Genomic DNA, 25165 nt, shown 5'->3' with positions numbered 1-25165 from the left:
GTCATGTGACATATGAGATGCAGTGGCCCCTCCAACCTCCATATTAGAGCTCTCAAGATTTATTACAGATACACACAAATGGTACGGACAACATCTTCCTGTTCTCCAGAGTTTGCACACACTGCCTTTTTTTCCTTTCTTTTCCTTTTGAGAAAGTTGTACTCTATGGAAGCTTGTTTCCGCCATTGAATACAAAATAAAAAAGGGAAATGTGACTTTTTAACTCACAATTCTGACTTTTTTTTTTCTCTCAGAGTTGCATATGAACTCGCAATTGAAAGTTATAAAAATATAAACTCAGAATTCTGACTTTTTCTCAGAATTGTTTATATCACACAATTCTGACTTTATTTCACGCAATTGCGAGTTTATAACTTGTAATTTTGAGTTTATAACTTGCAATTGCGAGTAAAAAAGTCTGAATTCTGAGATAAGAAGTCCGAAGTAGTTGCTTTTTTGTTTTTCATTCAGTGGTGGAAACAAGCTTTCATAGGACTTTGATCAATTTTGACTTCATCAATCAAACTCTTAATTTATTTTGGATATTTTATTTGATTTATTAACTTATTATTCCATTCAAATCAATTCTTAAATCACATTAACTATCAGATAAATCTGTTCTAATGCTCATAACGTGATCATGGAGATGATGTACATAATTTTTAAAGGACATCTGATTGACTTTGTGATTCACTCTTCCTCGCCGGATCTGTTCGGATGAGCTTTGAGTTACTGGATTCCAGTTGAATCATAATGGCCAAGCTCTCGTATTTGCGCACATATTATGCATGTCCAGCAAAGCAACCTTCTGGTCTGTCCTACCTGTCATGTACATGTAAAGATTATCTGTATGTGTGTCTGCTCTCACACACTCCCTTTTATCACACTTTCTATGTATATGTGTGTTTGCTGCTTTCATAGTTGTTTTAATGCACCCAAGAGACCATTTGACATCCCAGTGGAGTTTCTCTGCGTCAGACTTGTGTGCTTTATGTGGTGTCTGAGATTGTAATTATTTTTTGTTTGCTTTTTCATGCAGACGATCCCATCATTGACCTTTTATCAAACTGAGGAGTTTAGGAGAATGTGAATTCACATCACGATTTCAATAAAAGGGAAAGATTGGGATGGCATACGATGGACCATCTCTGTGTGATTTCCATGACACATGTTCCACTTTGAAACGTTTTACTACCTTTCTCCTTTTTGAATGCTAATCGATATATGCTTGTGGATTTTGTGTTTATGTATGGATGTTTTCTCAACCAGTGTGTATGTTGATGAGTATTTGGAGTGAGTAGAGACCGCAGCGTGTGTCTCTCCTGTGCACTTTGGAGAACTCCACATGCCTTTGTTTTTCTACTCCACACCTTGTACAAGTGCTTTTTCAACCCAGGCTTTCCTTAGTATGGCGCCCTCTAGTGGTTAATGCCTGATTTATTTAAACGTCTGCTAGGTGGCGCCCAAATGAAATCTCCTAGTCTGTGAGAACGAACTGCACAGTATTTGATTTTTTTTTTTTTTTTTTTTTTTTTTTAGTTTTTCCAATTGTAACTACAGCGGTGTAGTGCCATTAGAAACTGTGAATTTCTAAATAAAACACTTTGTTGTCTTTATTCAGTGTGTTGGTTTTATTACTGTTAATTACAAGCATTAAAACCCATGAAAGCATCTACAGCCATAAAACAGTGAACATAAAACTTACCTATATGATAGGAGTCTTGATTTGTTGTACAGATATTCATCCACATTTCCTAAGAGATATCCATAAACCTGCCAGGAACTGGACCAATATTTCGAATATTTTTAACATTTTGATACATATATATATTAGAAACAAAAGAAAATGTAAAATTCTTGGTTAGTAGTAATTGTAATATAATGTATTTTTATAGATCACTTTCTATAAAATATGTACAAACCCGATTCCAAAAAAGTTGGGATACTGTACAAATTGTGAATAAAGGAATGCAATGATGTGGAAGTTTTCAAATTTCAATATTTTATTCAGAATAAAACATAGATGACATATCAAATGTTTAAACTGAGAAAATGTATCATTTTAAGGGAAAAATAAGTTGATTTTAAATTTCATGGCATCAACACATCTCAAAAAAGTTGGGACAAGGCCATGTTTACCACTGTGTGGCATCCCCTCTTCTTTTTATAACAGTCTGCAAACGTCTGGGGACTGAGGAGACAAGTTGCTCAAGTTTAGGAATAGGAATGTTGTCCCATTCTTGTCTAATACAGGCTTCTAGTTGCTCAACTGTCTTAGGTCTTCTTTGTCGCATCTTCCTCTTTATGATGCGCCAAATGTTTTCTATGGGTGAAAGATCTGGACTGCAGGCTGGCCATTTCAGTACCCGGATCCTTGTTCTACGCAGCCATGATCTTGTAATTGATGCAGTATGTGGTCTGGCATTGTCATGTTGGAAAATGCAAGGTCTTCCCTGAAAGAGACAACGTCTGGGTGGGAGCATATGTTGTTCTAGAACTTGGATATACCTTTCAGCATTGATGGTGCCTTTCCAGATGTGTAAGCTGCCCATGCCACACACACTCATGCAACCCCATACCATCAGAGATGCAGGCTTCTGAACTGAGCGCTGATAACAACTTGGTTTGTCCTTGTCCTCTTTAGTCCGGATGACATGGCGTCCCAGTTTTCCAAAAACAACTTCAAATTTTGATTCGTCTGACCAAAGAACAGTTTTCCACTTTGCCATAGTCCATTTTAAATGAGCCTTGGCCCAGAGAAAAACACCTGCGCTTCTGGATCATGTTTAGATATGGCTTATTTTTTGACCTATAGAGTTTTAGCCGGCAACGGCGAATGGCACGATGGATTGTGTTCACCGACAATGTTTTCTGGAAGTATTCCTGAGCCCATGTTGTGATTTCCATTACAGTAGCATTCCTGTATGTGATGCAGTGCCGTCTAAGGGCCCGAAGATCACGGGCATCCAGTATGGTTTTCTGGCCTTGACCCTTACGCACAGAGATTGTTCCAGATTCTCTGAATCTTTGGATGATATTATGCACTGTAGATGATGATAACTTCAAACTCTTTGCAATTTTTCTCTGAGAAACTCCTTTCTGATATTGCTCCACTATTTTTCGCTGCAACATTGGGGGAATTGGTGATCCTCTGCCCATCTAGACTTCTGAGAGACACTGCCACTCTGAGAGGCTCTTTTTATACCCAATCATGTTGCCAATTGACCTAATAAGTTGCAAATTGGTCCTCCAGCTGTTCCTTATATGTACATTTAACTTTTCCAGCCTCTTATTGCTACCTGTCCCAACTTTTTTGGAATGTGTAGCTCTCATGAAATCAAAAATGAGCCAATATTTGGCATGACGTTTCAAAACGTCTCACTTTCAACATTTAATATGTTATCTATATTCTATTGTGAATAAAAAATATAAGTTTATGAGATTTGTAAATAATTGCATTCCTTTTTTATTCACAATTTGTACAGTGTCCCAACTTTTTTGGAATCGGGTTTGTATGTATAAGCTATGACCATACAAAATAGTTCTGTTCATCTGTATTTTTTGTTATTTATTATATGGATTATTTGTCCTTATAGTGTTTTCTTCAAAATACTGCGTCAAAACACTTCTCTGTTGCAATATTTCTGGTTAATATGTAAATTTGTTTCGGGTCGGTGGCTTCAGATGACTTTTATTTTGAAGTGTCTACAGTAGTAGGTTGATCATTCTCAGCCTTGTTCTCTGCCCTGCCTCTCACAGATCAAGCTTATTTATGTACGCGTCGATGCGTTGGAAGGGACTTTTATTTTGAAGCGTGTGCCGCAGCAGGTTGATCCGCCTCAGCCCTGCCTCTCACAGGCTCTCTGACCGATCTGGAGCTTATTAAGGTAATAATAACTTCATCAAATACTCTCGAACGCGTGCTAGACAATTAGAGTAGCGCTAATAAAACCCAATTTAAGCATGCACGTGAATGTCACGCGCTAATTTTGATGCATGACTTAGATATTCATATAGATGATTCATTATCAGACACACAGGCCATCAATAGTCTATCAGATATTAAAATCATCTCATATAAAGCACTGAATTTAGCTCTTATGATTGTTTAAAAGCAGCTTTGACTCTTTTGTGCAGTTGTAGATCGGAACTGAAGAATCTGTGAAATGGAGGTCAGGCGATAAGCCTTATATACTGTCCAGCACTGAGACTTAACATCACTACAGTAATCCTCAGCACTCCTGTCAGTGCAGCACATTTACCTACTGCTGCAGAAGCCGCACGATATCACAGCTTTATACATGTAAACAAATGATTGCTCATCCGCGCTTTCTCATGTAGAAATGTCAGTTTGTCCAGTAGTATTTTTAGTTCATTTAATATTTGGTTTCATGTATTGCATAAATGTGTATTATTATCGCCTTGGTAGTATTAGTATTATCAAGCCAGCAACGAACCACAAATTCTCGGAGTTTGTTTATGCGCAATGGCCCCTAGAAGAAACCAATGACCTTTGACCACAAGCCTGCGTAATCAAACTCAGCATGGATTTTTACCAAAATAATTCAAAATTAAATGTTTGAAAGAAATTCCGTTTCTGTTAGTGAAATGGTTTATGCTTGTGTTGGAATATTTAAATGGAATATATTAAAATGAATAATGAAAATATTTTATAGTACATTCAAATTGTATTATTATTTAAATAATCAGTTCCAAATTAGAATAGGAGTTCTTGTACAAATTTTCTTTTTAGCTTTTTTGATTAGGGATCTAAGCATAAGCCTGTGTATGTCATAATTTATCTGTCCTTTTTCAAATGGGTATGTTGTTGTCATTTGAATCTGATCCACTGCATTGATCCTCATGTATTGATTTGATATAGGATGGCTGAACCGCCTCGGTCATGTGACTGTTTTGTATCTCTGCCTCCGGGTTCAAAAGAAGATTATGTGATCTTTGGTAAGAACTCTGACCGGCCGAGAGATGAGGTGCAGGAAGTGGTGTATTACCCTGCGTCATCACACGCTGCTGGCTCTACAGTGGAGGTGAATTGATTTTTCAAGCTAATTACATTTCATCAAATGTCTAATATTTGGTTAAATATTTCACTATTTGCAGTTTCATATTTGCTGACATTTTTCCACAAATATGTGAATTATTGAATAAAAATGGCCAAACAATAAATGATTTACAAGTGATTCTCTTTTCCATATAGTGCACATACATTTCTATCCCTCAAGTAGAGCACACTCATGCAGTTGTGCTGAGCAGACCGGCCTGGCTCTGGGGGGCTGAGATGGGGGCGAATGAACACGGGGTGTGTATTGGGAACGAGGCAGTCTGGACCAAGGAGCCTGTGAATTCAGAAGAAGCTCTGCTGGGAATGGACCTGGTTCGGTGAGGCCAAAACAACCAAACATCTTTATCTTGCAGTTTTCTAGCCTTAAAATTGACCAGATTATTCTTACCGTCTGTTTTACTAGTCATTGTTTTGTTTTTTTTAATTAGTATAATAATAATAATATTATTATTAAAAAAGGATTTAATAGATATATTCTTAGACTTCATGGATCATAAAAAATATATATAAATATGTTTTGTGTTCAGGCTGGGTCTGGAGCGTGGGGACAGTGCATGGGCCGCTCTGAATGTGATCACAGGTCTGCTAGAGCAGCACGGTCAGGGCGGAGCCTGCAGGGAAACTGCCGAACCTTTTAGTTACCACAACACCTTCTTACTAGTGGACCGACAGGAAGCCTGGGTCCTAGAGACTGCTGGGAAACTGTGGGCTGCACAGAAAGTCACAGGTGAGGGAGAGAGATGATTAATGGTCAGTGCTGAGTGTGTTTTCACAGGTTGGATTTTTTTTTACAATGTGTTTTTCTCTCTGGTTCTGTTTGAAAAGATCCAAAATGAAGAACATTTGTTTTATTTTGGTAAAAAGTCAAGACTGATTATAAGTAATTATATTAAATTTAATATTACATTTATTAAAGTTAATATTATAATAAAAGGTTAAATAAAAAGTTAATAAATGTTAATATATACTTCTTAAAAAAAAAGTATAACTGTTATATTTATATATGTATATACTTTATGTATGTATCTATGTGTGTATATATCAGAATAACAATTTTGAACCCAGTGGCAGAGATACAAAACAGTCACATGACCGAGGCGGTTTAGCCATCCCATATTAAATCAATAAAAAGGATCAATGCAGTGGATCAGATTCATTTACATAATGATATTATGTAAAATAAATAAATAGATAGATAGATGGATAGGGCTGTTAAGCAATTAAAATGTTTAATTCAATTAATTGCATTTTGTGCCAAATTAATTGTAATTAAATCAATTTTGGCTGAGAAATTACCCCCATTAGATAATTTAAAGTCATTATTGTGTTAAATGACATTAATTATTGTTAAATATCAGAATAACATGTGACAAGATTAATGTGATGAAAAGTTGATATAAAAAATGTTAAATATTAATATAAATAAAAAATAATTAATTGAATTTACTAATATATTTGATTAGTAACGTTCTGTTGTTTTAATCACTGTTTAATTACAGTCCAATCTGTAAAACATTTCCAATCTGGCCTTAGACTTTTGCAAGTATTGACATAATAATCCATCTCTAAAAATAAACCCGAGGTTATTTATTTTGTCAGAGGGAGTCAAGAACATCTCCAACCAGCTGACGATAGGCACAGAGATCTCAGCGGAGCATCCGGAGCTGCGCGGTGTGGCCCAGGCTCAGGGCTGGTGGAGCGGTGAGGGGGAGTTCAGCTTCACTGCTGTCTTCAGCCCTGACAACCCCCCCGCCAGGATGGAAATGGCCAAGCAGCGGTACATGGGTGGCACAGCCCTGCTCCAGCAGCACAACGGTAGGTTTGCTTTTCCTCTGCCATCATGACTGAGGAGTGGGGATGTGTTTACAACAGGAAATCTGAATGTTGTCCAAGTGTTGTTTTGTTATTTTGAAGAGTTTGCATGTGTTAAATACTGCCATCTGCTGTCTGTACACTGCACTTACAGTCGTTGCATTTCTTTTTTAGCAATTATTTGTTAAAGCATGGACATCTAAATTTGTATTATGCCTGATTTAATTATAACATTTTGATGACTTTTCAATTTCTATGAATTTATATTTTTTATTATAGTGTATTTTGAATGTGGTGGATGTATGAATTATATAGCCAATCATATATGACTATTCATATCTGTTGAGTGTGTGAACACAATGGCCAATCAGAGGTGTTTAAGAATCCGCTCAACAGAACTCAAAATACTAGAGGGAAATGCTAGAATCATCACATTTTTAAAATTTCAGTACTGACTTGGTACTGAAGTCAGTACTTTTGACAACACTAGTCACACGCTTTCCTCCTGTCCTGACCCCTGCCACTCTACACAGGCTCGGTGACGGCAGAGGTGATGATGAGCATCCTGAGAGACAAGGCCAGCGGGATCTGTATGGACTCTGAGGGCTTCCGTACCACAGGCAGCATGGTGTCCATCCTCCCGCGCAACCCAGAAGTGCCCTGCGTTCACTTCCTCACTGCCACACCCGACCCCTCCAGGTGTGCTTTTTGCCGAACTCGCTCTTCTCCCTTTTCCCGTCACATATCAGATCGGAAAGACATTTATTTTCAACAATAAATGAAGAAAATATTCAAAAAAGTGGAAATAAAGTGTCTAACATGTGTTTAATAATAAAGTGTTTATCAGTTAGGGTTAGGTGTAGGGAGGGCTTTATCATCCCAATGAGGCGGCATCCATTTAATAATTTTAATAAATATAATCATTTACACTCTTTTAATATTGCATACCATTTAATATGTACATCAACACTGAGGTGTAAATAGTATCTGCCACTATTTATAAGTATAAATGGCATCTAACTACTATTTACACTTATTGCAAAGAAAATCCTGCTATTTTCACTTAGTGTAAATAGCATCTATCGCTAAGAAAATATGCTATTTTCGTTTAGTGCAAATAGCCGCTGCCTTTATTTTAAATTACCTGAGACTCGAGGCTACTAATATCAGACCCAACCCGTGTCCGAGAAAGTTTTGGACCCGAACCATTCGGACCTCAGGTTTTCAGATCCAAGTGGACCTGTGAAGACCTCTAGTGGACACATCACACTTTGATCCTTCTCTTGCAGGTCTGTATTCAAGCCTTTTATCTTCTCGGAGAGCATGAGGCCTGTCAGCATGGTGATGTCTCCGCAGTACGGCCCAGACGATCCTGTTAGGACACAGCCTCGATTCCAGCACCAGGTGGACCGGAAACACGAGCTGTACAAAGCCCACCAGACGGCACTGACCAGTCCTGTAAGTCTGAGAAAAAGGCTTTTTCTTGCTAAAATGCTTTTTGGTTTGTTTTTTGCACTTTTGAACATTAAAGGGATAATCACCCAAAAATGAAATTTCTGTCATTAATTACTCACCCTCATGTTGTTCCACACCCGAAAGACCTTCATTCATCTTCAGATAATTTTGTTCTCTTGAACACATGAAATGAAAACGGTGCTATTACAATTTTGTGCAAGTTGAACTTGCAACTTTGGATGGAAACTGTAAGAGATTTTTGCTTTTAATTTAGATTTTATTTTTTTTTTTATAAAGAAAATGAGGAACAACATTGAAATTATTTTTGTGGCCATCAAACATTATGCCACAAGTGTTCTCGATTAAGCTTAACTTGTACTGAGCCCACAATATTCCTTTGAAAGCCGTGTGTGTGTGTTCCTGTTTAACCTAAATTGTGAGGATCAAATGTTGACATTTTTGACATTGTGGGGACATTTGGTTGGGTCCCATGAGGAAGACATTTAAAGGGGACATATCATGAAAATCAGACTATAATATGCTATAATCGGGTCGCCGGTGCATCTACCAATCCAGAAAACGTGAAAAAGGACAACCCAATATCTTTGTTTTGGCAATCCTTTCTCTGCAAGCATGTGAAAAAAATGAGCCGCTCAGATTTCACTCCCCTTGTGATGTAGGAAAGGGATCTTGTCTTAAAATATTACCACCCCTTAATCTGCACGTTTCCACCCATGGCACCTCCATTTTGTTTTCACAAGTGACAGCGGTGTACCAGTTCTAACACCATGCCAAACGTTTGAGCAAAGCATGCTAACTATTCTGTCGTTGGCTGCACAGACGAGCACAGAACACTATTTAGAGTCTCGTTAGCTTGGCCTGCAAGTTGACCCTGGCAAGCTTGATTGCTAAAAAAGGAGCTGTCCGAGCAATATTTTGGAAAGAATATTAGACCATTCACATCTTTTGATAGCAATCATAAACGTTAGCCTGGCGTGTATGGCTCTGTTTGGCAAACAGGTACACTATGTATAGTGGGCGTCCATACGGGTTTTGCGCAAAAGATTAACATGACGGCACATGCTAGTCGAGGAGTTGAATCAACTCCACAGCAACTACATAAATTTATCCACTAACCATTCAGAAATTCTAAAAGTTGTAATTTCTTCCTGAGTCTCTCCATCAGTGTCCGACTCCGGTTTGAACAATGTAAGGCTGAACACCGTTACTGACGATCCTCATTTTGGCTGCGTGAGATCCTCCAGCTTTGTTGTTGTTGAGCAACCGAAGTGTGAGCTGTTAAAGCTCCGCCCTCTTCTGGAAAGTGGTCCGGGAGCAGCGGCTCATTTGCATTTAAAGGGACACACACAAAAACGGCGTGTTTTTGCTCACACTCAAATAGGGGCAAATTTGACAAGCTATAATAAATGATTTGTGGGGTATTTTGAGCTGAAACTTCACAGACACAATCTGGAGACACCAGAGACTTATATTACATCTTGTAAAAAGGGGCATAATAGGTCTTCTTTTATAATTTTGAAAATGTAAAAATGTAGAAAGTTTACTGTGATGTGTAGGTTTAGGGTGTACAGTTTGTACAGTATAAAAATCATTATGTCTATGGAATGTAACCATAAAACCCAATGTGTGTGTGTGTGTGTGTGTGTGTGTGTGTGTGTGTGTGTGTGTCAGGATGCTGGAGTCTCTCTACAGGAGACTATGAGATACCTGGAGTCTCAGTGTCTTGAGGAAATCGAGGCCATGCTTAGGGGTGAGATACAGGGCCAGGAGCTCGGGGATCTGTTCTTCGACTGCGTGGACGCGGAGATCAAATTCTACCAGTGAGACAGAGCAGGTAAACGGACAATTGTCACGCATCTGACCAGAGTCTTGCTCTGTCTGGTGTTGCCTGTAACCTGTGGCTGTTTTGCAGTTGTCGTTGTGAATGTCACTAGTGCTTGCTGATCTGCCTGGAGAGAGAGAGACAGTCCAGAGCGCACAGGTTCCTGCCTGCTCAAATCCTGCTCTCCTAGTTCCCCTGATGCCATGCCAAACTAATCGTGACGTCCATGCCACACTAACTGTAACTTAAAATAAACACACTAGATGTTCATGTGAGTGGATCACCATAATCATGTGTAATTGTCGCACAGGGCGGTCATATATGCATCACATTAACCGGTTTGTGATAGATTACTAAGGTGTGTATGTGCTGTGGGTAGATGTGTGAGAGAAGAGATGTTAGTGAAACACTTCTCATTTCTGTAAGAGATGGGCTCAGCTACCAGACTGACCCTCTGAGGAGAAACACAATAAAATATCCATGATTCAAAATGTCTAGCATCTTTATTTTTACTTTATTTTAGGTGGCGCTATAATAAAGTGATTTTTGTTTTGGGTCTTTTGAATCATATAAAGGGCTAGAAACAATTTTTTTTTTTTGGGTGAAGCCCTCTGATTTCATTTCCGTCTATAAAAAATCTCTGCTATTTTGAATTTTCTGGAGAAAAACAAAAATACTTTTTCGAACACCTTCTAGGACGTTGGCCCAAAATTCACCAAATTAGGCATACTGCCTAAGACTATGCTGGCAAAAAGAACAAATTTGCAGTGATCATTAATGTATGGCACATTACATTGTTATTTTCAGGTATTATTATTGGCTATTTTTAGGGGTCCGAGCACCAACTGAAGACGGAAAACAACCGTGACAGGAGCTGTTTGTCGACTTCGTCTTACTCCATGACCTGAAACATAAACATAAATCTGCATTATTTGTCTAAGCACATTACATTTGCAAATTTAACTTGGCAATAAAAACAATGAAATGCAGACTCAAAATATGACGCAAACCTGCAATAATTAAGTAGCTATGTTAATGCAAATATAGGCCTACATGTATTTATTTACCAGTGTATTTGCTGCTGACCTTCGATTATCCAATTCAACCATACTAATTAGCAAAATTACTTTACATGAACATCACATTGTTTTTTTGTTTTGTTTTTTTTGTTGTTTGTTTTGGTGATGTGCAGTCCAGCACAGCTGAAAGGTCTGTTTGAGCTGCGCCCTCTACTGTACAGTTGTGAATCTGCATTTCCTTCAGTCTGAGGCTTATTTATTTCACTTTTGGTGTGAAATGGCATTCATTTGGCAAAAAAAAGGCAGAATTTTTTTTTTTTTTTTTTTTGAGAATACCCATATTGTACTGTAAGGGTCGTGCAGAATAAATTCCCGCGTCTCGCCAGAAGATGGCGCCCGCAGCTGAATCATCCATCTATTTTCCAAACCGCTGGTCCAATGTTGGTACTTTTTTAATTGATTGTTAAATTGTTTAATTAAGGTTTATACATGTTAGTTTCCATGATAGAGTTCAAGATAAATCTTTTCATTACTACTGGAGCTGCTAGTTTGCTAAGTTTCAAACAGCAACCACAAATTTACCACTCGTTTTCACTCACTCCTTCAAGTGGAGTAATGTGTAGTGAATGAGGGTATAGGGGGCGATTTCGGTTTCGAACACAGCTTAGAATTCAGTAAAACACGCAGCAGTAACTTCATAATGCCAGCGAGTGGCGCTGTGACAAACATTCTCCTCTCGCTTTCCTCTCTCACATCCGCCACAAATATGGCAGACGAGTTGGATGTTGTTGACATCGAGGGAGATGAATGTGATGAAAGTGTCGGGTAGGAGTTTTTATTCACTCATATTCCACTGTCCGGGCAATATTATGGAGTCGTGCTTTGACATATTTGAGTTTATGGATGAGCAGAAGTGAGACTGACGATTGAAAAGCGATAGACATGATGAATATGAGCTGCTCTAGTTATGTGAACAGTTACTCTATTTTAACATGAGCAAGGAAACGAGTTTAATTTAACTGTGGAGCTTCAGTTGCCTGCTAGCAAGAGAGCACATACTGCTGGCTCAGTATGTACTAGCATGATCTATTCAGCGGTAACTGGAATGGCACATCAGTGTATTTTACACCTCTTACAGGAATCAGTACACTGTTTTACAGGTTTCAATACTTGTAAAAAAAAAACACATATCGCGTGTAACATTACAGTCATACACTTATATAGGGAGTCTTTGCATTTGAATAAACGTTAAACTTCACAGTTTTAAAAATATCACCACAACACGTATACGTTATACATGTTAACATAAAACTAGTGTGATAAAATTATCTCTGAGAAAAGTTATCATTTTTAACTTCTGTCATGACGATGCAAATCCGGTAATTTTCGTATGACGCGCAAGAATACCAAGTTCATCCTAGCTTAACCTCAAATATAACATATTTTTGTATAGACATATTTTGTGTTTGCAAACAGTGATGACATTTTTGTGGGCGGAGCCTACTTGAAAATGACAGTTCTGCAGTAGAAGCCACGGAATAAAAGAATTAAAAAAAAGTTAATTTTGAGTTTATGTCTCACAATTCAGATTTTTTTTTTTTCTTCTCGCAAGTCCTAATTTATAAATCACAATTCTTAGAAGGAAAAAACTGTAATTGTGAGATACACTCATTATATCCCGCAATTCTGAATTTTTTCCCCTCAGAATTGTGATATAAACTCACAATTGCGATTTATAAAGTCCGAACTGAGAGATAAAAGCAAGAGGAAAAAGTCACAATTGTGAAATAAAAATGTTATAGGCTGTTTAAAAGTTATCTATCTAAAATGTTGTTCATGCTTTAACTGCTATGTATGTATGTCCCCTATGAGCTGAATATGTGAATATTATGTAGACTTACTGTTTACATCAAATTCATGCTTTAATATAGACTAATTATTGCAGGTTTCATGAGTCTAGTCTGTGACTTGCAACATGAACGTCTGCGTTTAGCTACAAAGGGCGTCTTCTATAAAAATGAAGACTATATTTTTTGCATTCTGATTCTCACATCCAAAGGCACAACAAAACATTTTTCTCTTATTCTGTGGATTTTGCTCATTTTCCTCCACTTTTTACCGCTATTTTTCTGCCACCCTTATGCACACGCAGCTGCAAGTGACGTAACTGTGACGTAAATTGATCTATAGAAGAATAAATAAAATACAAACTTTTAAACCCTCTGTAATGTCGTACTCCATAGACGTCTATTGTAAAAAATAAATAAATAAATAAAATTACTGTAAACTGCATCTTTATTATTTGTATGCTCTCTTTACAGTGACCTGAGCAGTGCTGAGATTCTCCAGGATCAGTACTTGCAGTCTGCATGGAAGACAAACAGCAGTATACTGGTAAAATAACACCCCAAAATGAAAACTCTCATCATATTTTATCACTTTTTATGGACATGTTTACACCTGGTGTTGAGAAGCGTTTTCGTCAATCCGATCACAAGTGGATGATTCTAAAAACAGGTGTAAAAATCTTGTGGAAGCTTGTCCACTTTCGAACACTTCCAGAGGTAGTCGAAAACGCATTTGACCAGATTGCTTTCGTAGTGTAGATGCTCATGTGGTCGAATGTGTTCAAACAGCCACTAAAGACGCCTACTGATCTAATGCGTAACCATTATGGAAAGCGCGCTAGCCAGACGGGATTTAAACTTTGACGGCTGAAGACTCAAGTTTGGTTTGAAGATGAAAACGTACCAAGCACAATGTTCTCTCACCATTCCTGATTTCTAACACACATTCACAGCGTTAACTGTGGTCTTGTGGCTATCAGAGCAGAAATGAAAGCTGCTGCTCTCTGTATGTTCTTCCGTTGTCTTCTTTCGTGTTCACGTGTAAATTGCACAAGCTTATTTCATCCATTAGATCGAAAGAACTGAAAAAGCCCATATATTTACTCGCCCATAAAGGTGACAAAAGAGACAATTAAAACGCCAGATGTATAAGGTAATGTGTCTCCCTTATCTACTTCTGATCTGATTGACCAAAACGCATCTTAAGGTGTAAACAGGAAGAGAGTCTGAAAATGGATATGATGTGTTGTTGTTTTTGTGTGTGTTCAGCCGTGGACGCTGGACAGCTCCATCAGCGATGAGAACAGACAGGCCATCGAGAGCATGCTGCTGGAGGAACAGTATCCTTCACTCTTCTCAACATCACACTGATTCATTCTAATGTTGTTCTTGTCATATTTCATAATGGTCATAATCATTCTTTAAAAGCATGTAGTTGTTTTCTTAATAAAGAAAGGTATTATTTTGCCAGTAAGAAAGCACCAAGGGTAGCATGGACCAATGAGAAGACTAAAGTCAAAAAGTGAGCTACCCTTTTTCATCTGTTTATGTTTATGAATATGTAAACACCTACACTACCATTCAAAAGTTTGTGGTCAGTAAGACTTTTATGCATCAAGGATCCATTAAATTAATCAAAAGTGACAGTTAAGACTTTTAAATTGTTACAAATATTTCTATTTCAAATAAATATCAAATCAACATATTAGAATGATTTCTGAAGGATCATGTGACACTGAAGACTGGAGTAATGATGCTGAAAATTCAGCTTTGACATCACAGGAATAAATCAATTACATTTTTTATATTTTATAATAGAAAACTGATATTTTAAATTATAATAATATTTTACTGAAAATTAGTGTTTTACTGGAAGTGTCTTCTTTCAAAAACATTAAAAAATATATTTAAAAAAATGTTTTATTCATTTAAATGTTTCTATATCAATATGTATTCATTCAAAATGTCTTTGTAGGTCATTGGTGAAAAGTTCTGGAGCACAAACTCGTTGGGCTGAAGAGGAGAAAGATCTCTTTGAGAAAGGACTGGTATGTTTTCTGAACATATATGCTGTAATAATATACAGAAGACACAGAGGAAACAATGCTCTCCCATAAAAGGAATAAATTGTATCTTGTTTTTTTTATGGTTTCTAGGCTCAGTTTGGCCAGAGATGGACCAAGATCGCCAAACTAATTGGCACTAGAACGGTTCTACAGGTGAAGAGCTATGCTAGGCAGTACTTCAAAAATAAGGTATGACTTTAGCCTAATTCCACATTACCATATGAAAAGCCGTATGTCTTTGGTTCAGATGTGTTTAGGTCTTTAATTTAATTCATAAATATATATAGGATTAGTTATATTTATAAATTATTATTTTTGTAAAATTAATATAAATGTCTTTACTGTCTGTTTTGCTAAAATGAATGCATCCTTGCTGAATAAATCATTAATTTTATTGCTGAAAAAACCATTTATTTCTTCCAAAAAAACCTTACGGAAACACTTTATAATAAGTATACAGAGTACTTGCAAATAATTTACAAACTTTAGTTAATTCATAATTAATATATTGTAGTCTCTACATTGTTAATGTAGTAATATGCTATTGAAATAGTGAGTTCTTCATTCATTGTCACTGTAAAATTATTATTGTTTAATCATCTCATATGTAAAGAGATATATATTTTTTTATGCTTTAACAACTTATTATCTGTACCTGCAACTGTAACTGTGTGTGTGTGTGTAAATATATATATATATATATATATATATGTATGTATTTATTTAACACTGAATATGAATGCAATTAGTGTCTAATATGCTCGGTTATTAGACACATGCTTGGTTAAAGCACTTAATTAATGATATTTTTCCATTTTCTGACCTAATCTAAAAAGTGAGAACTATTTACTCCTAATAACCAATTAACAATTCCTTTAGTACGAGCTAATTAAACAATAATAATTGTGTTAATTACAGTGACAATTAATGAAGAACTCACTATTTGTAGTGCTTTATTACTGTATACTTATTATAAAGTGTTTCCAATCTTACTGACCCCAAACCTTTGAAGGGTGTTATAGCAGACCATTTCCTGTTCAACAAGCCAGATCAAAAATATCAATCTAAATATTAATTCAAAAATATAAAACATGTTCATACTTCAAAGGTATTCTTTATATTTCTTTGAACAATTTAATTAAATTAAATTAGCCTAAAGATTTTCTTTTATCAGTGTTATTAGTAGTAATTTTATTCTTTGTGTTTCACCTTTAGCCTAAAACAGACACACCTGCCGAAGTGCCCTCTTCTAATGTGACTTCAGACACCACGTTGGTCCCCTCGGTCCAGCCTCATGTCTCAGCCCTGACCAATGCTGTACGCATCGAGCGACTTTCTGATGATGAGGATGTTGACATCACAGATGACTTCAGTGATGATGGGTTTCAGTCTGAAAAGCAGCCAGAGCTCTCAGGCTCCCCAGATTGCACCCACCAAGGAGAACTCAGTCCAATGACACCCCCGTCAGATGTACTTTTAAACCCTCTGTCTGAATCGGGAACAAACGCTGCAGATGGACCCATTGATCCAGATACAAATGGAAACGCTGGCATTCCTCATAATGCGATTGATCCAGATCCGGAGGAGGAAAGTGGGACCCTCATCTCTAAATCAGGCAGCCCAGGCAAACACAGCCTGTCTGGGGAGGAAAGCACTGAAAGAGCAGGTACCTTGGCATCACTAGCTTTCAATTAATTTCTGTGACCATAGCAATCCATTAGCATTTAGCCGAATTATGGGTAATGTATCCTTTTACTCCAGATAAGACTGAATCAGGACCTGAGGAGGACGTGGAGGAAGACCAGGAAGAGGAGGAGGAGCTCAGAGCTCCTGAACAGGAGGTCATATTGGACTTAAACACAATCACAGAAGAGGAGAAGCAAGCCATCCCAGAATTCTTTGAGGGGCGTCCATCAAAAACCCCAGAGAGATATCTAAAAATCCGGAATTACATCCTGGACCAGTGGTGAGACTTTGTTCTTTATGCTTCTGAGGAACATTTTCTTGTGTACAAGTTCTTGTGTACATCTACTGTTCAGCCAAGCTTATGCCAAGTTCACACTACAGGATTTTAAGCCGATTTAAGCCCAGTTTGCAAGTTAATGAGCTCGCCGACAGGTCGGGCTGTGATCGGGGGCAAATCAGCGCTCGGCAATGTTTATGTGTGAACTACCTGTTGCGTTGCCTCTTTGCAGCAATAACAATCCATTAAAATATAATTTGCCAAAGTTTATTCATATCAGATAGACATTGTGTAAGTAACTATAAACCTCACTCCATTCTTCTCCCAGTTCACCGCCCACATGTATTTTGGGACAAATGGATGAACTGTCCGACTGACAGGAGTCTCTGAACTGAGGTGCAAACAAACATGGCGGCGCCCATCTCATTATATAGATTAAGATCAAGATCATTATATAGGTTTTTAAATGACAAAACACTCACTTGTACATATTTGAGAATCAAAATATCAGTTAGTTGATGACATGGTGAGCAAAGCGATACATCTGTCATACAGTGTGGCTGCGGTGTGTCATGTGACAAGCATTAACTCTGAGAGGTCCGCCAGAATATTTTAAACTTATGTGTAAAAGGGTTGATTTAATTTTAATTAAATTAAAAAAGTCATCTTATTTCTTCCCAACGTCCATTTTCAAATAAAGTCATTGGGTGACAGGTGTTGTCAGCTTGTGTAGTGTGTGACCCCCTTTTTGCAAATCATTTACGTAGTGTCACAGCAGGCCAGTACCGCACTGAGTTCTCTTTTGCAGCGTCTTAAGTAAATGATGACAGAATTTTCATTTTTGGGTGAACTATCACATTAAGGAAGGACCTCTGGCAGCTTTAGGGGGGCTGAGACGGCCTTGAACCACCCCAGCAACTCGCAATTATGGTAAGCGGCGTGACATTTCCAGAACATGCTCAAAGCGGTTGACCAATCTCAACACACTGGTCCAGCCAGCCAATCAGAGCACATTGTGCTTTTCGGGAAGAGAGGCTTCATAGAGACAGGAACTAAGAGTAGGAAGAGAGGTGCTGTAAAAAAATATCAAATAAGTGAAAAATAATGTGATTTTTGAACATTCAAGCATGAAAACCTACTCTAGTAGACCTCAAAAACAAAATCAAGACTTTGAAATAGGGCATAAGAGGTCCTCTGTAGTATATTTTTGTAATTTATTTATAAAATTTAATGCTTCTTGTGATCAAAGCTGAATTTTCAGCATCATTGCTCCAGTCTTCAGTGTCACATGATCCTTCAGAAATCATTCTAATATGATTTGCTGCTCAAGAAACATTTCTGATTATTATCAAAGGAAACCCTTATCATTTTTTCAGGATTCAAAAGATTTTTTTTTTTTTGGCAACAATTTATAGTATTTACTGTCACTTTTAAGCAATTTAATGTATTATTGCAGTATTTAAAAAAAAAAAAAAAAATACGTCTACACTACCGTTTTTTTTTTTTAAAAACTTGATCTTTTCTTGAAAATGAACTTCTCTGATGTCTGTTCAGGGAGAGGAGTAAACCCAAGTACCTGAACAAGACATCAGTCCGTCCAGGCTTGAAGAATTGTGGAGATGTCAACTGCATCGGTCGAATACACACCTATCTGGAGCTCATTGGAGCTATTAACTTCAACTGCGGTAATGCTCATTGCTCAGTTTCTATTTCCTGTTTTCCTGTGTACATTTTCCCTCCCTAAACTCTTTCTTTCTCCATTCCTTTGTAGATCAGGCGATCTATAACCGCCCGCGGCTGGTTGATCGCTCTCGGCTAAAGGAAAGCAAAGACAGCATGGAGGCGTATCATCTTGCCCAGAGACTGCAGTCTATGGTGAGAGAGAGAGTTACAGCTCAATGTTACTGTTCTCATCATCATTATCTGTGGATGATTATCCATTAGCAGAACTGTTTTCCTTCATCTTTCTTATTTAATGATTGTTCTAATGCAGGGATTCTCATCTCTGGCCTTTGAGATCCACTTTCCTGCAGAGTTTAGCTCCTGAAGACCTTGATTAGCTTGTTCAGATGTGTTTGATTAGGGTTGGAGCTAAAATCTGCAGGAAAGTGGCACTCGAGGACCAGAGTTGAGAACCCCTGCTCTAATGTAATTTGTTTTGTTTTTTGTTTTTTTTCCTCCAGCGCACGAGGAAGCGTCGCATTCGGGACATGTGGGGGAAATGGTGTGATCCTAAAGATCTGGAAGGTCAGACGTATGAGGTAAAGGAAATCAAAATCTGCAGTTCTTCTTAGAATTTAAATGTACTCTATAGAGATTCTGTTTATGGCCTGAAATGATCAGGATCTATTTTTAAGATTGAGATAAAAATGATGTTGTGAAATGATTCTTGTTTAACATGGCTTATAAAACATCATTGTGTATTTATTTTTAAAATACAATTAGATTTAATACATTTAATACACTTTAGCAACTTTTTGATGTTATATTTTGTCATGGTGATTTTTGGAAAGAAAATTATTTTTGTTTGTCCATCCTCATTATTGAGCCCTGATTTTGTTGGGGGTTTTTTTTGTCATCCAGCATCTGAGTGCAGAGGAACTGGCCATCAGAAGAGAGGAGATGAAAAAGAAAGGACCAAAACCATCTAAACTACCCAAACAGAGAGGGTAAACACTCGCTCCCTTACAAAACTGAACCGAATGTCATTAATAGCTAATAGATTGTTTAATGATCTTGTTTATGGGCTTTTGTTATCAACTCCATGAATAATCAGATAAAGAGTAAAAATTAAATCTGGATTAATTCCTTGTCTTTGTCCTCTGCAGCTCTTTTGATCCATTCCAGCTCATTCCATGCAAAGCTTTTGGAGAGGAAAAACAGGTAATTACATTTGATTACATGTCTCTGTTCCGTCTTTTAATGCATAAAAACCAGGGTTATTATAGTCAACTACTGTAAAACTGAAACCATTAAAAAAAAATTGTTACTCGAAATAAAGTAAATGTTAACTGAAATAAAATACAACATTAAAAAATTAACTTAAAATGAAGAAAAACTGTATAGACATCTAAAAAAAATGACAAAAACAACATTACTAAAACATAAACTAAAATTAAATAAAACAGAAATAACAGAAAATTTAAAAAGAAACAATTTAAACTATCAATAAAAATAATATGATCTCAATGAGCATGTTTACATGCACAAAATATGCTGATAACTAACAAAAATCAGTTTATTGAAATAACCAGAGGTACCTGTTTACATGCAAATCAATAACCTGGCAATGCAAGTAAACCGAGTTTACAAGACTGTAAACACACTTAATGATACCAAAATAACACTGATAAAAACTAGAGGTATCAATTTACCTTTTTAACTCAGTACAATAAATTATATATATAAAAAAAATTGATAAAAAAAAAATAACACAAATAATCATGCCTATCCTGAAGTCTGGAATACACTACACGACTTTTCAAATCTAAACAGATTTCATCATACACTGACTTTGTAAATGGAAAAACGGGATCATACACTAAACAACTGCTGATCATCTTTCAAGTCATTATGAACAGAACAAACTCATGCAGAAACGTGCTTTATTGCGAGGAAACACATGACAAATGAAAATGTGTTTTACAATTGGCTCAAAAAATATATATTTGATATCCTCCGACTGGATGGAATATTAGTCTGAAGCTAAAAAATTGGAGTCTGTGCCTGTCCTACACTATGGCCCGGTTTCACAGACAGGGCTTAGATTAAGCCAGGATTAGTTTAATTAGGATATTTAAGTAGCTTTATAAACATGCCTTAGAAAAAACTGGTGTGCATCTTGAGACAAAACAATGGCTTTGACATTTTTTAAGATATGTCAGTGCAAGTTACTTTTAGTAAAAAAAACAGCTCAAACATGCATTTTAGTCTTGGACAAGCTTAAGCCTTGTCTGTGAAACCGGGGTATGTGATTTTCTGCCAAATCTGTCACCTCCAACTGCCCAAAATTTGTAGACTGACGCAGGCTTTCGGCAGCCAGCATCGACTCCTCCAGACTGAAAATTGGGGTAAAAATCTGGTGGTGTACTAGTTTATTCCAGTCTTTAAGTAAATTCCATAATTAGGAAGTTTCATTGAAGCAATTCACACTTGAAGTACCACCTAAATGCCTGTGTTTGCCAGTTCTAATTCAATTCAATTCTATTTTTTTTTTAAATTTCTGTGTTCATCAGGGTTATTATAGTTAACTAAAACTAAAATCATAAAAATAACTAAATTAAATAAAATTAAAAATGAGTTTAACTTGATATACTAAAAAACTAAAACAAAAAGTTGAATTAAATTGAAAACTGTATAGACATTTTAAAAAACAAACAAATAAAAAATAAATAGTCTAAATCTTGAATTAATTTTGAAATCGAAAAATAAAATATAAAAACTAATTCAAAAGATTAATAAAAACTATGATAAGATCTCAGTGATACTAAAATTACACTGCATTTTGTTGCATAGAAATGAAGGAACTTGAATTCCGTCACACTTATTTTGTCTGTGTCTTGCTGACTCAGGAACCATACAGAGTGATAGTTTGTGCCGAGGCTCTTGTTGTCATGGACATAGTAAGTATGACGTGGTGTTGATTTCCAGATTTAATAAACCTCAGCCTTTCTTTTTTTTTTTTGCTCTCTCATTCATTCCTCAGTGTTTTATTATGTTGTACTAATAATCTGATTCTTTCCCAGCATGCTCATGTGTCTATGGGAGAGGTGATTGGCCTTTTAGGAGGAACATATGAAGTGGAAGAGAAGGTGTTAAAGGTCAGTGAATTCATGGAAAACTCATTAAACTGAATCAGCTCTATATGTTATATTTACATTTATTCATTTAGTAGATGCTTTTATCCAGAGCGACTTACAACAAGTGATTCATCTTAAGATTAAGTACGCTGCAGTAAATGCATGATGATTTGTTTGTGATTTGGTGTGTAATGTGGTGATGTTTGTGTAGATCTGTGCAGCAGAACCATGTAACAGCCTGAGCACAGGTCTGCAGTGTGAGATGGACCCCGTCTCTCAGACTCAAGCATCTGAGCTGCTCGGGGTCAAAGGTCACAGTGTGGTGGGTTGGTACCACTCTCATCCAGCCTTCGACCCCAATCCATCTCTCAGAGACATTGACACTCAGGCCAAATATCAGGTAACAGATCTTTGTATTGCATTGTAGTTTGACTAGGTGGTGTCTTTGTTTACATGTCACATTCTCTCTGTCTGTTTTTATTTCAGAGTTATTTCTCTCGAGGAGGTGCTCCATTTATCGGGATGATTGTCAGCCCGTATAACCCCAGTAACCCCTCGCCCCTGTCTCAGACCACCTGTCTGCTGGTAGAGGAGGAGACCGGACCCTCTGGATCTCAGAGTATGTCTTTCATGAGACTATCAGCGCTTTGACTTACAAATCATTTACAGCAGCTTTAACATTTATTACACTACTGTAGGTTATTATCTGTGTTCTGTTAATGTTTCATGGTCTTTGTGGTAAGCACTAGAGTCATGGCTGTTAAAGAATAAATGAACCATGGTGTAAATAATAAAATAAGCCCAGCAACAGCTCCAGCTGAATTTGAATCAGTCTGTGGTATGTGAGTCAGCATTTCATGTGTGGATAATTGTGTTGTTTGTATTTTAGGGTTTCCATACCAGTTTAACATCCAGTACTCATCTGAGCTTCCTGATTGGTCAGAAGTGATGAGAAGAGCAGAATGGGTTGTGTTCAAGTACAGACTGTGTCATGGGTGAGCTGCTGTGTGTTTTATGTGGGAAACCCTGTCTTTGGCTGGAAGAAGGAAGCAAGAATACATGAAAATATGAAGTTATAAAGCTAAAATAAAATGCTGCACATTATTCACATTTCATAAACTGGCCTCAGAAAGGTTTAATATTCAGATTATTTAAATGTAGTGTGTTTCTAACATTGTATATTAGTATTATTAGTGTTTGACATATTATTTCCAGCATTAGTAAATTATAATATATATAAAAGTTTGGGGTCTGTAAGATTTTTTTTAAAGAAATGAATGCTTTAATTCAGCAAGGATGCATTATATTGATCAAAAATAAATTCATTTATAATGTTACTATAGTTTTTTTTTTCCAGAAAAACATTAAGCAGCACAGCTATTGTCAACATTGGTAATAATTAGAAATGTTTCTTGAGCAGCAAATCAGCATATTAGAATGATTTCTGAAGGATCATGTGACACTGAAGACTGGAATAATGATGCTGAAAATTCAGCTTTGCATTACAGGAATAAATTTAAAATATAATAAAATAGAAAACATTTTACATTTTTAACTTTAAGGGTTGATAAGCATAAGAGACTTCTTTCAAAAACATAAAAAATAGAAATTTTATAGTAATTCAAACTTTTGACAGGTACTGTATATATTCTTACATATTTCATTCTTCTTTCAGGAGTGTACCAATGGACAGGCTTTTCCGCAGAGATTCTTCTCTAACTTGCCTGGAAAAGGTAAAGTCTCATATCTAGGACTCGCTCCCACACACCTCACAGTGCATATTGCGCATGAAAATTGCAAGAGATTTTTGGACAAACTGGCTAGTCTGATTTCTTGACTACTGGCAACAAGCTCATATTTACAAGTTCCCACGCTGCTGTCAGAAGCACTTAGATGAAGGCATGAACTACATGCAAATCTTTCAAAGAAATTCAGAGTTTTGTTTGAGGTACTTGGTAGCAAGCAAACAAGATTTCTGCACAAATTGAATATTGATATTATTGGTTCACAGTGAGTATTTAAATAAATTTATTTGACATGTTAGTTTAATGAGTTTAATGAATAATTAAAAAAAAAAATTAAATTATAATTAAAAATGTTTTTGTTTTGCCTGCCTGTCCGTCCACAGATGCTCACATCAATCCAGAAGATTTTGGAGCAGGTCTCAGAGGTTGACACAGAGACTTTCCTGGTAGAGATAGAAACCTTGTTTCGTACACATTTTCTCCCTGAGACTGGCTCTTCCTCCTCTCATCTTCATGAATCAGTAACACAGCCTCAGTTACTGTCATTCATCTCCTCTGAGCCAGTCAACAGCAGCCGTGCTACAGATGAGATGTGTGTTACTGAGTCTGACAGCCAAGATGAATTGTACACTACAGGACCTGTCAACCATGTTACAAGCTGTAATGAAGAAGTGCAGAAACTGTGTAAATAATAATAAACCTAACAGTATGAATGGAAGAACTTGTCATAAAGAAACCTGCTACTCCAGAGGACAAATGTGTCATTCATTTACATTGTATGTTACATTGTATTCTTGTAGATTTTTGTACTACAAAGTATTAACTAGTTTTCATAATAGTTGAGTTTAATCACATTGCTGTGTTTAAAAATTTTAATTAAAGTATGATGACATTTTGTAATTCACTTTGATCACAAGAACTTTGTGCAAGAAAGTGTTTGCTGCACTTAAATAAAATTGTATTATGGAAAAGAGATTAATTGGATATTTATGGAGTAACAATTATAAAGACTGGCAAAAGGTGTCACTTTTTCTGGTTAATTTTACTTTAGTGTTTCATAATATAAACTGGGTAACACTTTACAATAAGGTCCCATTAGTTTAACATTTGTTACAATAATTATGTGGTAACGTTAGTTAATAAAACCACAATTGTTCATGTTAGCCAGGTCCATTAAATAATATTAACATACTTTTTAATTTTAATAATGTGTAAGTAATAAATGCTGTAAGTAATTTTCATTGTTAGTTCATGTTAACTAATGTAGTTAAGTAGTGTTAACAGATGAAACCTTATTGTGAAGTGTTACCATTAATTGCATATGAACACAAACCGTTTTTGCTATTCGCACAAGACGTTGTGATTGGACCAGACACAAAAGTGTTACTGAAATATAGAATTCTAAAACGAAACAGGTGGTTATTGCGTATTCTTTACTAAAAACGGGTTAAAAATGACCCCGAAGAATTAATGACAGGAGTAGTGTTAAAATATATTAATTACTGTGACCTGTGAATGACAGGCGGAACCATGGCG

General features: G+C 36.5%; 3 protein-coding genes across 4 annotated transcripts in view; all 3 read left to right on the top strand.

Moving 5' to 3' along the window:
• The first annotated feature begins 3755 nt into the window (after nt 1–3755).
• scrn2 (secernin 2) lies at nt 3756–10683 on the top strand. Of its 2 annotated transcripts, none has more exons than XM_051875908.1 (9): nt 3756–3887; nt 4883–5045; nt 5216–5397; nt 5608–5807; nt 6680–6895; nt 7426–7591; nt 8182–8350; nt 10040–10202; nt 10281–10683. In XM_051875908.1, exons 2-8 carry the CDS (start codon nt 4884–4886, stop codon nt 10190–10192), a joined length of 1248 nt encoding a protein of 415 aa, XP_051731868.1. In that variant the 5' UTR covers nt 3756–3887; nt 4883; the 3' UTR covers nt 10193–10202; nt 10281–10683. The 2 variants fall into 2 exon arrangements, with proteins under 2 accessions (XP_051731868.1, XP_051731867.1); XM_051875907.1 differs by lacking the exon at nt 3756–3887 and adding an exon at nt 4148–4303.
• Nucleotides 3870–25165, top strand: part of LOC127502684 (secernin-2) — a 323010-nt gene continuing 301714 nt past the window's right edge. Inside the window, exon 1 of the mRNA XM_051875905.1 lies at nt 3870–3887. The gene's annotated coding sequence lies outside the window, so the exon portion shown is untranslated. The remainder of the gene's footprint in view (nt 3888–25165) is intronic.
• Nucleotides 11918–24652, top strand: LOC127502669 (histone H2A deubiquitinase MYSM1-like). Its single transcript, XM_051875799.1, has 20 exons — nt 11918–12034; nt 13531–13603; nt 14326–14396; nt 14513–14578; nt 15032–15104; nt 15213–15311; nt 16338–16788; nt 16884–17088; nt 18640–18770; nt 18857–18960; nt 19269–19346; nt 19669–19754; nt 19914–19968; nt 21657–21707; nt 21831–21905; nt 22096–22284; nt 22371–22503; nt 22774–22879; nt 23560–23617; nt 24013–24652. Exons 1-20 carry the CDS (start codon nt 11976–11978, stop codon nt 24319–24321), a joined length of 2472 nt encoding a protein of 823 aa, XP_051731759.1. The 5' UTR covers nt 11918–11975; the 3' UTR covers nt 24322–24652.

Source organism: Ctenopharyngodon idella, chromosome 20 (genome assembly GCF_019924925.1).
Source record: "Ctenopharyngodon idella isolate HZGC_01 chromosome 20, HZGC01, whole genome shotgun sequence".
In the NCBI taxonomy this organism is placed as follows: Eukaryota; Metazoa; Chordata; class Actinopteri; order Cypriniformes; family Xenocyprididae; genus Ctenopharyngodon; species Ctenopharyngodon idella.
Note: the sequence above shows the minus strand (reverse complement) of the source record. Positions and strands in the feature narration are given on the sequence as shown.